Raw genomic sequence first — 15,434 nt, forward strand, 5'->3', positions numbered from 1 at the left:
GGTTTTAAATTAAAAATCAGAATAATCACCAGATTCTTCCTCTTCCTCTTCATCTTCTTCCATTTCTTCATCTTCATCATCATCAATTTCTTGATTTGCATAACTAACACGTTTAGCTCTTGTACTTTTTCTAACAGGTTCCACAATTTCTTTTGACTTTGATGGTTTATTTGATTTCTTTGGTTTTTTAGGTTTTGAAACAGACTTGACCCTTTTCGGTTTTGGAATAGTTTCACCATCTTCAGTATCATGAACTTGTTGACGAAGTCTTTTAACTAAGTGAATTGAAGATATTTTTTGTTTAATTTTGATTTTCAAATTTTTTAGGACAACTTCTGGTATATAACTTGTACGTACAATTTCTTGACCTTCTTCTGAAGTTTTAGTTGATGTAAATAATTCAGATGATAAATCAATCTTACCAGGATAAGTATTTAAATTCCAATTTTTATGAATTTGTAATTCTTTTATGGTAATTTGTGCTAATTCTGAAATTCTATAAATGTTAAAAATTGAGTTATTTTGTTCTTGGAAATCTTTATCTGTAAATAATGCATCTCTATATTGTTTTAATCTTGTTGCAAAATAATATAATAAAGAAATGTTATTCTCTGTAGCAACGGTCTCAAGGAATAAAACAATATATTCTAAAGCAAATGTGAAAGCTTTTAAATTGCGCTCTTCTTCATCTAATTCTTCATCTTTAATATATTCTAGAAATTCTGGATGATGTGCAATTGAATGTAATAACCCAGTTAAACTTTTTTCAAAAACAATATTTTTTGGTGAATTTGAATTTTGTGTTGTCTTTTTGGTAAATGAAAATTTAATCCATGTTTTGATTTCATTTTTCAATGATTCATTTGGTTCAAAAGCAATGAAGTAAACTAATGGTAAAAATTTTAATGAAATAACTTCTGATTTTAATAATGAAATTAATTTATGAATGAATATAGAGCGGACGTGTTCATCTTCATCTTGAATCAAAAGAATTAATCTATTCAAGGTTGTAGGTTTAATCAATTTATTATATCTTGGTATCTTGGCCAATTTCAATAGATTTAACCCAGCTTCTAATCTTAATCTTGTTTGATAATGTCTTGGAGTTGGATAAGTACCAGACTTACGACTAACAATTTCACCACCATTACCGATTAATGATACTAAAAGTTTTAAAACATGTTCAGCAATTGATTTTATAGTTTCATCTGAATCAACATCACTTTCTGATAATGATCTCAATCTATTTGTGAAAATTTTCAAAGCTAAAAGTTTTGAAGTTAATGAACCTTCTTCACCATTTTCCACATCTTCATCATCTATCCAAACTGGATCATCTTCCTGGCCAATAACACTATTAGTTAAAAGAACATTTTTAATTAAGAAAGGTGTTATTTCATTAGCTTTCTCTTCAACAATACTATGTTGTGTAAGGAAAAATTGTGAAATAACTGCAAGATGACTAACAAAATTTTCAGATTCTGGATCAAATGGATAAATTAATTCAAATAGTTGGTATGATAAAGCATCATCATTTTTGGATAATGAAATTATTTTAACTGCGAATTTTGCTTCTAATGGAGTTCCTTGACTTGCAAATTGAACAATTTTTTCAAAAAATTTAGAATCATCATCATCTAAATAATCTCTCATCTTGTGGAAAATATGAAATAAAGCTCGAAGTGTATTAACTTTACTTTTCCCTTGGTTGGATGGTGTAGATTCTTTGATAAGTTTAACTAAATCATGAACTTGATTTTGAAAAGCAGCAGGTGTAATTGTTGAAATATTATTGATTAATTCTTGTGAACTCTTACCATATTGAGCATTATCACTTAATCTTAATAGTGATGAAATGTTTGATTTATTATAAAAATTTAAACTTGCACGATATATTAAAATTTTAAAAGTTTTAAAAATATCAGTTATTGAAATTGAAGTTTCATCATCAACTGAATTTATAATTTTAGAGTCTTGTAATCTGTTGAATAATTCTTTACTTGAATTTCTTATTGTTTCATAATCTGAAGATGAAGATAAGGTAAGTTTGATCAAATAATAGAGTCTTCTATTATTGATCTTAATAAATCTGTTTAAAGCACCCTGTGGATCATATTTATCAGGTAAGGCAACAGATAACCAATTAATAGTCTTTTCAATTTTGGTTTGTAAAGAAGCATCATCATTTGTTCCACCATTAGATTCTTCTGAAAATTCAATAAATTTAGTTAGTACACCAGATAATTGCTGTTGTCTTCTATTAAAAGCTAAGAATGAAGCTTTACCTTTCTCATCTAAACTTTGGAAAACATTTAAAATTCTCTCCACTCTTTTCAATTCATCATCTTCAAATGGCAAGATCTTCTCCACAAGGACCAAATCAACTAAATAATTAATATTTTTATCATTAATATATAATAATGATAAAATATGATTAGGAATTTGTTTTAAAATTTTGGAAATTTCATCATTATCAGAAATTTCATTAAAATAAATATCATTATATGAATCATTAAATAAATTAGCCAATGTATTAACAGCTTCTTCTCTAATCTCTGGATGTTTTTCTCTAGCCAGTTGTAATAAACCATTCAATATTGTTTTATTATTGATTCTTTTAGTTATAACATTAGTTGGAAGTTGTGCAATGGCTTTTGTGGAAACTAATCTAACACGTTCATCAGTATCAATCAAAGTTTTACCTAATCCATTTGAAATTTCAACCAAGACATCATTTCTATTAACCAATGCCTTGGAACCTTCTTCGACCCATTTATTTCTAACTTGAGGAGAAATATCAAGAGTTTTTTTCAACCAATTAGCCCAAGTTTCTTTATGAGTTTGAACAAAATTTAATCTTGAATTTGAAGCTAAAATTTTACCAATAGTTTCAGTTGCCAAGATACGGTATTTAACATTTTCAGCATTTAATTCATTATCAATAAGACCCATAACTGAACCAAGAACTTCTGGTGTATATTTCCAAATTTCTACTGATAATGTATGTAATTTTTTTAAATTTTTAAATTGAATTTCTGAATCATCAGATTCTGATTCATTATTCTCGAAAAGTACTTCTGAAAAAAATTTTGTAACTTGTCTTGCTAATCTATCAGGATTTGCATCACATATAGCCAATGTGAAGTTGAAAGGTGAACAACTAGAAGATGAAAGGTTTGATGTTATAGAATCACCTTCTTTAGTATTTGTTAAGAATTTATTCAAGATCAATTTTAAAACTTTTGAAGATATTTGATCCCATTCTGATATAATTTCAATTAAGATATCTGAAATGATTGGTTCTAATTTTTTATGGAAGGTTTTGGAAGTATCATAAAAGAGTTCAAAAAGTTCTTCAATTAATTTTGTATTATCTTCAATATCTGTAATTAATATAATACTTCTAACTTCAGCTAATCTTGTAATTAAATAAACTTGTTGAGTATAAAACCCATTATTTTGATCTGATAATCTTTTGAAACTTGAAATGAATAATTTGAAAATTGAAGTTAATTCACCATCTGTATAAGGAGCATCTGGTGCATAAATTCTAAGTATATCTGATATACAACAAGCAACTAATGATTGAACACCAGAATCTTTATGATTTATTAATTTCTTATTTATCAAATCATTCTTAATCTTATCTAATGATTTAACATCAAATTTATCTTGATCAATTTTAGATAGTTCAGTTGATAATGTCTAAGGAATTGTTAGTATTTCATTGATGGCAAATGAAAACAAATATAAACATACATCCAAACGTTCAAGTTGTTCTTTCACAGAGATGGATTCACCAGGAGAGCTCACTATGTTCTTCTTGAACTTGAGCTTAGGCAGCCTTGAAACAGTCATTGGTGGTTTATTTGGTTGACTAAAGGGATTGAGTGAATAAGTAAATAATATCTAACTAATGTTTGGTTTATACTTGAATTTTCGCGTCTAATAAATTAAAATTGACGCGTCACTTTCGCGGGAATCCACAATTTATATAGACAATATAGGCAAAGTTAATCAAATAAAATAGTGGAAGAATTCTAAGTTTATTACTGTATTGTAATTTGTGCTTTTAAGAATATCACTATTTATTTTCTGCTTTTATTAAAGTAGTCTGGTGTAAGAGCAGGATCTTTTATAATACAATAAGATTTTATTACATATTTCCGATCGGATTTATGTACAAGATCGTAAGTACAGTAATCAACAAGAACTTCTACAAATATTATTATATTTTATTATATATAATTAAGATATATCTAGTCTATATAGCTACCCTTCTATAAACAATCAAAAACAAAAAAACAACAACAAAAAACAAAAACAAATATATCTATATATCAAATGTCAAATATTAAAAATTCATTATTCAAATCATTATTCATCATGATTTAAATTAGATACAACACTCTGTTGTTCAAAATAATCATTATCATGACTCATATGATAATGAGCAGACCTAGGCAATGATCCAGTTGATTCTAATGGTGGCCTACTTAAGGTTGAACCACGTCTATGATTATTATTATTATAAATTGGTCTTGGTTTGGAGATATTACTTTGTGGTGGGAAATCATAACTATCTATACCAGCTATATGATCTGAAGCATTTGCAGCTTTGGGAGTTATACTATGTTGAGATAATCTTCGTGATATTTCATGGGCATTATCTGGTTGTCTTTGGGTGAAAGATTTAGAAATTGTTCTGAATAAACTTGGTGAATTATTTGTTGGATTTATTGATGATGATTGAGTTTTTGATGTTTTTAAACCAGATTCTAAGTCTTGTTTTGTTTGATTTGTATTTTTTCTTGTGAATATTTTCTTAAGGTTTTCTGATGTATAATTTTCTCTAGCGTTATAACCACCATCTAAATTATACTCATCTTCTTCAGATTTTTGTCTTTCTTTATTTGAAAGTCCTTGAATTGAGTTTGTCCTTAATGATATAGCATCAGAATTTAATGATCTTGTGTCTGGTGATTGTATGAAATCATCTGAATCATCTTGATTAATTGGATCTTCTCTTGAGGCTATTGATCTCTCACGACTTAATGGTTCTCCCATTCCTTTAACAGGGAAAACACCAGGAGGTGATCTCAAAGATGATTTAGTTTTTTGAGATAATCTTGAAAACCTTGATGAATTAGTTGGAATTTTGGATAATGTATTACTTGTTGATGATAATCTATGATTTAATTGTTCTTGTTTAGGTCTATAAGAAACAGGATTTAATTGATCATTACTTAAATCACTTGAATCTGATGAATTTTCAACTTCTTCTTTTTCACTTGGAACTCTTATAACTCTTGAATCCATTTCTAATTCAGGTTGTTCATCTTTTGCATCAAATTTAGGTAAATTTAATAATTTCCGATCTCTTTCCACAACAACAAGATGTAAATAAAATGGTATAACAATCCCAAAAATCGATCCACCAACTGCATTACCTAGGGCAGCTGGTATTAAAACTTTCCATATAGCTGTAGCCACGGGTAATGGAGCACCATTAAACATACCCATTGGTACTAAATACATATCAGCAACTGAATGATTAAATCCCATAGAAACAAATGTGAAAATTGGTAATCCCATAACTAATAATTTAACATGTAATGGTTTTGCCATTAATTGTAAATAAACAGCTAAACAAACACAAAAATTTGCAGCAATACCTTTAATAAAAGTTTGTATAAATGAAGATGAAGCTTTATCCATTGTAATTTCAATTGAACCTTTAATAAAATATTCTGATCTTGTTGTACCTGATAAATCACATATAACATAACATATAAATAAATTTGCACCTAAATTGAAAAACCAACTTACAAGCCAACTAACCAGTAAATCAAGGATGGAAACTGCACCACGACAAACACCAACTGAAAAATATAAAATATTTGAATTATATAATTCAGCACCCATTATAATAACATAAAATAAACCAATTGGATATAAAGCACCTTGCATTAGTTTAACAATACCTGGATTTTTTTCATAAAGGTCTGGATTTTCAGCTTGTGCTAATAAATGAAGCATACCACCAGCAGAGAACAATACACCACCAACTATGGAGTTGATCACAAGAGTATCAAGCCGTAGTCTTGCCTTTTTCATGGATGTAGCCACCACTGCTAAAGCAGCTTCATGAGGAGTGATATAGTAAGAATCCTCAGACATATATGTTCAGCGGTTGATCTGATAATCTATAATATAGTGAAAAATGATTCAGTTGTTGTTGAAACTTGGTTGAAGAATATAAAATTTCAGAAAGAAGTGTTGAACCCTTTCTTGAATCGTTTGACAGGTGTGATCTAAATAGTCTTTTAGTCTAATAGTCTAATCAGCTCTTGATTACTGAAATACGTTTATATTGCAATTTTTATCCTAGAATTGCAAAAGCAAACAGGCTCATCTTTTCCACTTCTTCCACTGCATCTCATTGATTCCGCACGGAAGAGTGTCTGTGCGTGGGCGTACCATTCCTAGGCTTCCGATGATATTTCTTTCACTTGATTAGTAGGAACATGGTTGTGTTGAAGTGTTTGTTTATTGATTGTAGTTGATTATTGCATTTTAAAGTGATTGTATAAATCAAAGATTATGGATATTCTGATGTTTATATAACATTTCAACTCCTTAGAGGGGATTCATTAAATCACAAGATCTTTCAAATTGACACAAAATATTTGGTGCCATGCGCGAAAGGTCTCGGAAAGACAAGTTCAGTGGTCTCATTGGCTGGGAGTGGACTTTATATACTGATTTGGATTTGATTTAGATTTGAATTCTGGAGTTTATTGTTTATTGTTTTGTGCTTTGTGGTGTGTTATGAGATGTTATCGAAAGAATCGAAAAAATCCGTTGTGTCCATATTGTGAGGTCGGTATAATATATGGGGAAAGTCTCGATTAGTACTTGAAATATTGACCTCATGCTGTTGGTATAAAGGATATGGTAATAGCTTATAGCATATAGGTACAAATAAGACATCAGTTACTACATTCAAACTTATATATTTGAATATTCCATGTATTCACTTTTCATAACTCATCAATAATCCTGGAAAGTTCTTCATCATAAGGATCTTTAGATTCTTTTGTTTCAACATTTGTCTCAACATCTAAGGATTCCGATGAAATTGATTGACTTTCTGGTATAAAAGAGCCATATATTGGATCTGTTGTGGCTGTATGATATACTGATTCCGTCAATTCATTTGTTATAGGATCAATTTTAACTTTCTTTGATGAAACTAAACCCAAGGTACCTAATGCTAATTTTAAAGTATAAAAAATTATATTGAATACAAATTTCACTGGTAATTTCAATAATCTACTCCAAAAAACTTTCAAAACACATAATCCAAAGAAAATTAATGCATAATACATAAATTTCTTATCTCTTTCTGTACTTAATTTTATATCATTTATAAAACCATCAGATTTTTCTAAAACACCTTTAAGAAATCCATATCTATCAGATAAATAAGTTAATGAATCATTTTGAATACTCAATTCATCCATATTTAATTGGGATTGAATTAATGAAGATTGTAATATTGAACTTGATTGAGATAATTTTGATGTGATTTTCTTGGTTGTTGATAAAATTTTATTATTTGTAGTTGTACCAGGTGCTTCAGTATGTATACTATCCTCTTCTTCTAAGTCATCAATTGATTTATAACCATATTTTTCAAATTTTAATTGTTTAAATCTTTGAAATTCTAAATTTTGCAATTCATTTTGCTTATTAACAAATTTTTTTTTAAAATTGATTAAGAAATCTTTGAGTTTATCATAATTTATAACATAATCTAATAATTTTTTATCGTTTTTCCTTATTGGTTTATTATATTCCAATTCATATTCAAATTTTAATTCTTGTTCTAAAAAAATTAATCCATCATTGAAAGTATTAATCAAATTTAATATAGAGATTCTAATTTCATCATCATCTAACCCATCAAATTTATTCAATTGAGCTAGTAATCCACTCTGTGCATCTTGCAATCTTGATAATTCATTCTCTATTTCAACAGACATATTTGATTCCTTGTAATCGATTGGAATATTTTGTGACTTTTCCTTGTAATTCATAGTAATTTTTGTTTTTGTTTTGATCCAAATCATCAATTTTAACAGCAAAGGAAAAACAAAAAAAGATGGATTACGTAATTCTGTCACTTTAAAAATCAAAAACATCAAATCTATAATAGTTTTAACAAAGAATTCATTGAAAGTAAACGAACGAGTTCAAAGATATCTTAAGGAATAAGCAGTAATCATGTTCCAAGGAAAGAGGTATCAACCAAATACAAAATTTGAATTCATAAACTATGAACAATCATCATCACAATCTTTTAAAAATGGGAAAAAAACTAAATCTCAAATACCATATACAATGAAATTCCAATTAGATGGTATTAAACCAAGATCTCAAACCTCAATAATTCATAATGATACTCAACAGAATAAATATGTACCATTAGAACAACAACATACTTTCATTTCTGGAAGGAATCATCCAAAAAATTCAAGAAAAGCTTCATATACAATATCAACAAATAATCAAAAACAAACATTATTAAACTTGATGTTAGGAAAATCATTATTTTCTGCAAAATCTAAACTAGATACTTGGTCTGAAATTATTAAAGACTATAATGAATTATATAATTTGGATAATAAAGAAGGTTTAACTGTACAACATGCAAGAGTTAAATATAATCAAATATTATCAATTGCAAAAGGGAAACAATTAAATGGTGGGGATTTAACAAATTATGAGATATTAGCATTGAAATATGATGATTCTAAAACAAATTTCAAATATAATTATAATAAAGATGTTAAATTAGATTCAAAATATGAGAATAAAACCCCTAAATTTACAAAAATTTATGAAATTATAATTGAATTAGAAACAAAAATTAATAATTTATCAAATCAAATAGTAAACTTGGGAATTAATTCAAAATATAAATATGAATTATGGCTCTTCCAAAAAAGAATCTCAGATTTGAAAAAAATTGAAGAACAATATCAAATCTTAGAACAAGTTGATTATAATACTGATGGGAAACAAATTAAAGTTTCAAAAGAGATGAAGAATGAAATTAGTGGGAAATTAGAAATTTTACAAAATGATTTTGATGAATTAAATATTAAAATTGAAAAAGATTTGAAAAATGGGTTAGGTGATAAAAATGATTCTGTTGTTGATACTGAGTTATTAGATAAAAAGTGAAGTGGGGATATGACAAAGGATTGGTTGGGTATGCATATAAGATTATATATTTCATGATGGGGTCCTGATTAAAGGGTCATATGAAGGCTTATCTATAAAAGTCACAAACTAGGATTGAACAGATCAAGAATCGATACCAAAACAATATCTTTATTCATAGATCTGATTTATGAACACCATATCATCAATTCAATTCAAGATATAATAAATTCATTCAAGAATGTCTAAATATCATATTCTGCCTCAAATAAAGAGATGATTATGGAAATCAAATCACTACAAACTTCTTTGGTACTTATACTTGATCACCAATTGATCAGAGATACAACAAATAATACATTCAACAGTACTGTTCGCTCTGAATCAATCTACGAAGAATGAAAATATATCAGTTGATCTGTCAGTTACCTACTTAACGACATTTTCATAAACTAAAACTAAACATAATTAAAGTCCTTTCGAAGTTGTCAAATGTCTTATATATTTTTTTAATTTGCATAGCTCAGCTGTTGTAAATATCAATATATAAACAAACGTATACATGATTTTGGACAAATTCACAGCTGTAGAACATTTAACGGAGACCAAATATGTATTCCAATTGAGACCATTTATACGATGTCAAACTGTGGGTTGTAGGTTACTAGTAATATGGAAAGCTTCTATTTTGTGATCAATTGATCTTACTAATCGGAAACCAAAACCAAAACTTTGGAAGATCTATAGTTAAAATTTAAACTTTAAAGTACTTATAGCTGAAAAATCAACATAATCTCAAACAGATTCACAACTTCTGATCCAGGGTTCTCTTTAGGGCACGATGTTGATCGTTAATCAAGTATCAATGGCTATGGCTGATCTCTTGGTTGTGTTTTAATGAATAGAACAAGGGATATTCTTGATAAGAGTATAAAAACCGCGTGATTCGCCAAAATATATAGCTTCAGGATTGATGATCTATTATATTTCTCATTGATTTCATTACAAATATTCAGCTATATTCAAAAAATGTTCTGTTTAAAACAATTATTTGCTGCTTTAGCTTTAGTTCAAGTCATCTTCGCAGCTGCTATTCCAGCTTCAGGCCCAAGTATTGAACCACAAGTTCATTTTGAAAAAATTGGTTTTAGTGATAATGAAGTTCTTTTCTTTTTCAATGCAAATCCACCAAAAGCAGGTTCATTATCAATCAACGGTTCTTTGACAGGAAATGGTAAATTAGAAGATCAAATTGCTATAGTTGGCGGTGAAAGAGTTGGTGAGACAATTGTTAAAGATAAATCATTTGATGCTTTATATAATGTTCCGGCTCAAGGTGATGAGCTTGAAATTATAGCTAGTGTTCAAGGTGATAATTTGAGTGGTAATTTCTTTACTTTTAAAGCTACTTATACTTATGAAGATGGTCAATCTGTTTCATATGATTCATTAGTTGCTAAGAATTAGTTATCTTGGAGCTTGAAGCTATAATGATGATTGAGATTTGAGATCTTTAAACTAAATACTTTACTTTCTTTCATATATTTTGAAAGTCCCTTATATAAGACGTTCATATCATATTATGATGAGTTGATACCATTTCATTTCTCCAGCTTACTATAGTAAATCCTCTAAGCGAATATATATATCTTTATTACGTATAACCCTGGGCTAATTATTCTTGAAGAGATCAATGTTAATGATCACCAAATATTTACCAAAGGGTGATCTGTCTATGTGTACGAGCTATTATGATTACTCAGCTGTAGCATTATTAACAATTCATAAGTAAGAAAGTGAATATATATAACATAACAAATTACACTCTTAAATGGCATGTATATATCGAAGTAAATCAGCTGAGTATAATATATAACAGCCTAACTAGCATTAAAGTCTAACCTATATGCTAATCATGCCAATGACAATTGGTCCCTTAAAAACATCAATTTTGAGCAAAAGAACAAAGTAGCCCTAATTTTCAATACTGATACAAAGCAGCTCCCCAAATATAACAAATCACAAGTACTGAATTGAGTTTGATGCTGTCTTACTTTCCAACTTTTCATATCTTGTTCTATTTTGAACCCCATGATGTTCTAGAAACCTTCTTTAAAACTTTAAACTATGAAAGAACAAGTTCAATGATGTCAAAGAAGTTTCCATTCAACGTACATGGAAGATCTTTGAACCAACCCCTGATAGTAACTGATAACATCATAAGAAAAAACACATGTGGAGAGAATTAAACGATTATGTGATCTAAAGTATTTTTGTGTACTTTTGGTGAGATATTGGTTTTAATTATAGAAAGATCAGCAAGGGTTTTTAAGCCTTGACTAAGCGGACTATGTTTTGAGTTTTGAAAAGTAAACATCAACAATTATAAACTTTTACAACTTTTTACGACTTCTTAAATATATACTTTCAACTTGGTGGTTTATGTGCTGTATATATTGGAGAGTGTCCAATAATAGCATCAGAAGAGGCACAGCTCATAATGTCAATATCGTGAACTGGTTCATAAGATATAGACCAAAATGAATATATAAAGAGATGGGAATCCCTTGATAAACTTGCAAATGTGATTAAGATAAATCATCATCAGGATTTCAACAATTCAAACATCAAATCAACAATCAACAATGTACGCTCTAAAACAAATCATCGCTTTAACTGCTTTATTACCAGTCATCTTAGCTGCTGTTAAAGAATTACCATCAAAAGCATATATTGCCCAAGGTGGGAAAGTTCAATTTGATTTAAATGTTAAAAAAGATGATTTACCAGGTGGTCCAGGTACCTTTTTAGTCTCTGCTGTTGCATCATCAAGAAATCCAAATCAAATCACTTTAGATGATAAATCTGGTTCAATTAGTGATTCATTATCTTCAAATTTTGTTAAAATTGATGATACTTCAGTTATTGCTTCTTATCATTATAATGGTGAAGGTGATGTTAGTGTTAGCTATCAAGGTGAATCTTCAAGTGGTCAAACTTCAGGTGCTGGTATTAAATTTATTGGTTCATTTGTTGAAGATTCAGTTTCTGGTAGACCGGTTAATGATATTTATAACTTTGATGCTAATTCATCAGCTTAAGCTCAACCGCAGATTTTTTATCAAGCTATAGAGCTTTGGGATGAAACTTTCCACTCTTTTCATCTATTCATTCATTCAATTTTAGTTCAGTTCATTTTTATTTCTAGGTATACCAGTTTTCATTAAATATACATATATTGGCCATGATTCTATATGATCCAATCGAGAGTTAACAAGTAGACATTCTTCTGACTGATCACTAGCTCCATACTATCCTAACAACTATCAACATCTGTTTAACCAACGAATAAACCTTTGAATGAATAATATGATCATTATAGACTCCGGGATTACATAATTATTGTACCATCACTTACATAATCATAATCCCACATTAAATTTTCGCGAATTTTTGAACTTTTTGAATTCTTTTTTTTTTCTTTGGGAAAAGAAGTGAAAAGTTGTCGATGATTAAAAAAGTGTTTAGTTGAGTGGCTAATTTGATTGGAAAACATCATAGTTATAAATCTTAAACATTTTCATATCAACTTTTCTTTATCATTTGTTGAAACTTTGATTACTCTGATATATCCAAAAGAATTAAATTCAAGTTTTTTGGGTTGTGTGGATCGTTGAAAATTTTAGTGAATCATACTATATAATCATAGAACATCTAATAGAACATTTACAATACAAATATAACAAAACATAATGGCATCTTGGTTAGGATTTGGAGGATCTTCCAAGAAAGAAGACACAACACAACAAACATCACAAATAAATAACAATCTTGGATTTGATCCATCATCAATTTCTGATGTTTCATCAATTATATCGACTCCAGGTGGATTAGATACATCAAGATTACATCCTTTAGCAGGTTTAGAAAAAGGTGTTGAATATTTAGATCTTGAAGATGAAAATTTAACTCAATTAGAAGGTGCTCAAGGTTTAATTCCTTCAAGAGGTTGGACTGATGATTTATGTTATGGTACAGGTGCTGTTTATTTATTGGGTCTTGGTTTAGGTGGTTCTTATGGGTTTTTTGAAGGTTTAAGAAACATCCCAGCAAATTCTCCTGGTAGATTAAGATTAAATACAGTTTTAAATCATGTTACTAAAAGAGGTCCATTTTTAGGTAATACTGCAGGTGTTTTAGCTTTAACTTATAATTTAATTGATAGTACTATTGATGGTCTTAGAGGTAAACATGATGCAATTAATTCTATAGCTGCTGGTGCCATTTCAGGTGCTTTGTTTAAATCTACTAAAGGTTTAAAACCTGCAGGTATTGCATCTGGTTTAATGGCTGGTGCTGCTGCAACTTGGTGTGGTATTAAAGCTTTATTAGCTTAAGTCTTTTTGATCATATCATGTATCACAACTGATTAGTTTATGAATTTTGAATTTTTTTTTAATGTCTTTAACTGACGCTCTCTCTCTGTATATAATGTTGCATATATAAAATATAATTTTACTTTTTTGAAAAAAGAGAAAAGCTAGGATTACGTACAATGTAATTATAAAATGGATTGAAAATCAAATTCTATGGTATTCTGAATATATTATCTCTATATATTTCTATGTACATTAAAGTCTATTATTATATGGAGATTTGTTCAGTTTGTTGTTTTTTATCTAATGAAGATTCTATTTCATCAAGTTTATGTTTTTTGGATTCTTGAATATCATCCTTTTGTTCTTTCTTTTCCTCTTTCTTCTCCTCTACTTTAGAGTCACTTTGTGTTTCTGGTTTTGTATCCTTCTTTGTTTCTTTCACTTCTTTCTTTTGTTTATTTTGTGGTTTTTGTTGTTGTTTATTCTTTTTCCCAATTTGAATATCATCAACATTTTTTAAAGTACCATCATCATTTAATTTTTCAAAAACTTTATAAAATTCTTCATAACTTTTAGCTCTTGCAACTAATTGATACATTAAAGATCTTCCAGGTGTCATTCTTGTCAACATATACTTGGTATTCCCAATATAATTATCAAAACTTTCAGCTAATTTTGTATATTCTTTAATTAATTCAGGCCAATTTAATGGTGTTTCACTAAAACAACTTGGATTTATTTCAGCTTCTGTTGCAATCATCCCACCTACATCTTCACCCCATGATGTTTTTTGTAATTCATAAAATTCTTTACGATTGTTTAAGGCACCATTAATTATTAATGTAACGTTATGATCATCACAAAGTTTTTTAATCTTATCAATATATGATCTAATTGGTGGTTCTCTATTTCTCATAGGTTGAGTACGACAATGAACAGTTAAATTTGAAATACCAGTTTTCAATAATTTAGAAATTAATGTTAATGAATCTTCTTCTTGTGGGAATAATCTAATTTTAACACTAATTGGTTTAGAATTTGGTTTACCAATTTTTTCAACAAGATTTTTCAAAATTGAAACTAATAAATCAGGAGTTTTCAATAAAGCAGCACCCATACCTGCATGAATTGAGAAATGTTTTGGACAACCAGCATTAATATCAATACCATTAACATCATTAATAATTTTTTCAGCAGCTTGAACAGCTAAATCAGGATTTGAAGTACCCATTTGAAAAATTAATTTTGAATTTTCCTTTGGTGGGAAAGTTCTAAATACTAAATTTGTAACACCTGGAATTTTAGTTTGACCTTTTGATAAATAATCTATAGTACCTAATTTTTCATTTATAATACGATCACAAGTCAAGATTTTTTTATCAATAATTTCTGGACCCCATACTAAATCAGCACCATATTTTAAAGCTAATAATCTTGTTGGTAATTCACCAGCTCTGACCATAGGTGCTAGCACCAATTTCCCTCTATAATCAACCATAATAATAATAAACCTGTAGCCTAGTAACAAACTAATAATGTTTATTAAATTTTGACACTTTTGATCTTTTGATGAGCTTATTAAAATTATTTTTCATTATGTAATACAAAAAAGAAATGGAATGCTACTTCTTTGGGTAATGAGTTGTTTTGAGTAATGGTTATAAGATTCATGGCCCTGGTCTTCCCTAGTAAAATTAAATTCAGGGGCAAAAAAATAAACGAATGCAAAAAAAAACAAATTGCAGATCTCAAAAATCATTCATTCTTGAATCGATAATCAATTAGAATTTAGCACTTGATTGTTTAAAGATCGTATGATATATA

The 15,434-nt window shown here is 28.5% G+C and overlaps 8 protein-coding genes across 8 annotated transcripts; 4 read left to right on the forward strand and 4 right to left on the reverse strand.

Moving 5' to 3' along the window:
• Positions 1–9: 9 nt before the first annotated feature.
• PDS5 (sister chromatid cohesion factor PDS5) lies at positions 10–3,858 on the reverse strand (the record flags this gene model as incomplete). Its single annotated transcript, XM_011277937.1, has 2 exons — positions 10–3,705; positions 3,787–3,858. The coding sequence occupies 2 exons, from the start codon at positions 3,856–3,858 to the stop codon at positions 10–12; spliced, it is 3,768 nt and encodes a 1,255-aa protein (XP_011276239.1).
• Positions 3,859–4,377: 519 nt separating this feature from the next.
• Positions 4,378–6,180, reverse strand: BN7_1481 (uncharacterized protein; the record flags this gene model as incomplete). The annotated part of the gene is made up of 1 exon (XM_011277938.1): positions 4,378–6,180. One exon carries the CDS (start codon positions 6,178–6,180, stop codon positions 4,378–4,380), a length of 1,803 nt encoding a protein of 600 aa, XP_011276240.1.
• An 863-nt stretch (positions 6,181–7,043) lies between these two features.
• On the reverse strand, positions 7,044–8,135 carry SEC20 (Sec20p; the record flags this gene model as incomplete). The annotated part of the gene is made up of 1 exon (XM_011277939.1): positions 7,044–8,135. The coding sequence occupies one exon, from the start codon at positions 8,133–8,135 to the stop codon at positions 7,044–7,046; it is 1,092 nt and encodes a 363-aa protein (XP_011276241.1).
• A 154-nt stretch (positions 8,136–8,289) lies between these two features.
• BN7_1483 (uncharacterized protein) lies at positions 8,290–9,252 on the forward strand (the record flags this gene model as incomplete). Its single annotated transcript, XM_011277940.1, has 1 exon — positions 8,290–9,252. One exon carries the CDS (start codon positions 8,290–8,292, stop codon positions 9,250–9,252), a length of 963 nt encoding a protein of 320 aa, XP_011276242.1.
• Positions 9,253–10,260: 1,008 nt separating this feature from the next.
• On the forward strand, positions 10,261–10,698 carry BN7_1484 (uncharacterized protein; the record flags this gene model as incomplete). The annotated part of the gene is made up of 1 exon (XM_011277941.1): positions 10,261–10,698. The coding sequence occupies one exon, from the start codon at positions 10,261–10,263 to the stop codon at positions 10,696–10,698; it is 438 nt and encodes a 145-aa protein (XP_011276243.1).
• A 1,178-nt stretch (positions 10,699–11,876) lies between these two features.
• On the forward strand, positions 11,877–12,332 carry BN7_1485 (uncharacterized protein; the record flags this gene model as incomplete). Its single annotated transcript, XM_011277942.1, has 1 exon — positions 11,877–12,332. The coding sequence occupies one exon, from the start codon at positions 11,877–11,879 to the stop codon at positions 12,330–12,332; it is 456 nt and encodes a 151-aa protein (XP_011276244.1).
• A 651-nt stretch (positions 12,333–12,983) lies between these two features.
• Positions 12,984–13,628, forward strand: TIM23 (protein transporter TIM23; the record flags this gene model as incomplete). The annotated part of the gene is made up of 1 exon (XM_011277943.1): positions 12,984–13,628. One exon carries the CDS (start codon positions 12,984–12,986, stop codon positions 13,626–13,628), a length of 645 nt encoding a protein of 214 aa, XP_011276245.1.
• Positions 13,629–13,875: 247 nt separating this feature from the next.
• SMM1 (tRNA-dihydrouridine(20) synthase (NAD(+))) lies at positions 13,876–15,108 on the reverse strand (the record flags this gene model as incomplete). Its single annotated transcript, XM_011277944.1, has 1 exon — positions 13,876–15,108. One exon carries the CDS (start codon positions 15,106–15,108, stop codon positions 13,876–13,878), a length of 1,233 nt encoding a protein of 410 aa, XP_011276246.1.
• Between the last annotated feature and the right edge of the window lie 326 nt (positions 15,109–15,434).

This window comes from Wickerhamomyces ciferrii, contig 00030, assembly GCF_000313485.1.
Source record: "Wickerhamomyces ciferrii WGS project CAIF00000000 data, strain NRRL Y-1031 F-60-10, contig 00030, whole genome shotgun sequence".
NCBI classification, from domain to species: domain Eukaryota; kingdom Fungi; phylum Ascomycota; class Saccharomycetes; order Phaffomycetales; family Wickerhamomycetaceae; genus Hansenula; species Hansenula ciferrii.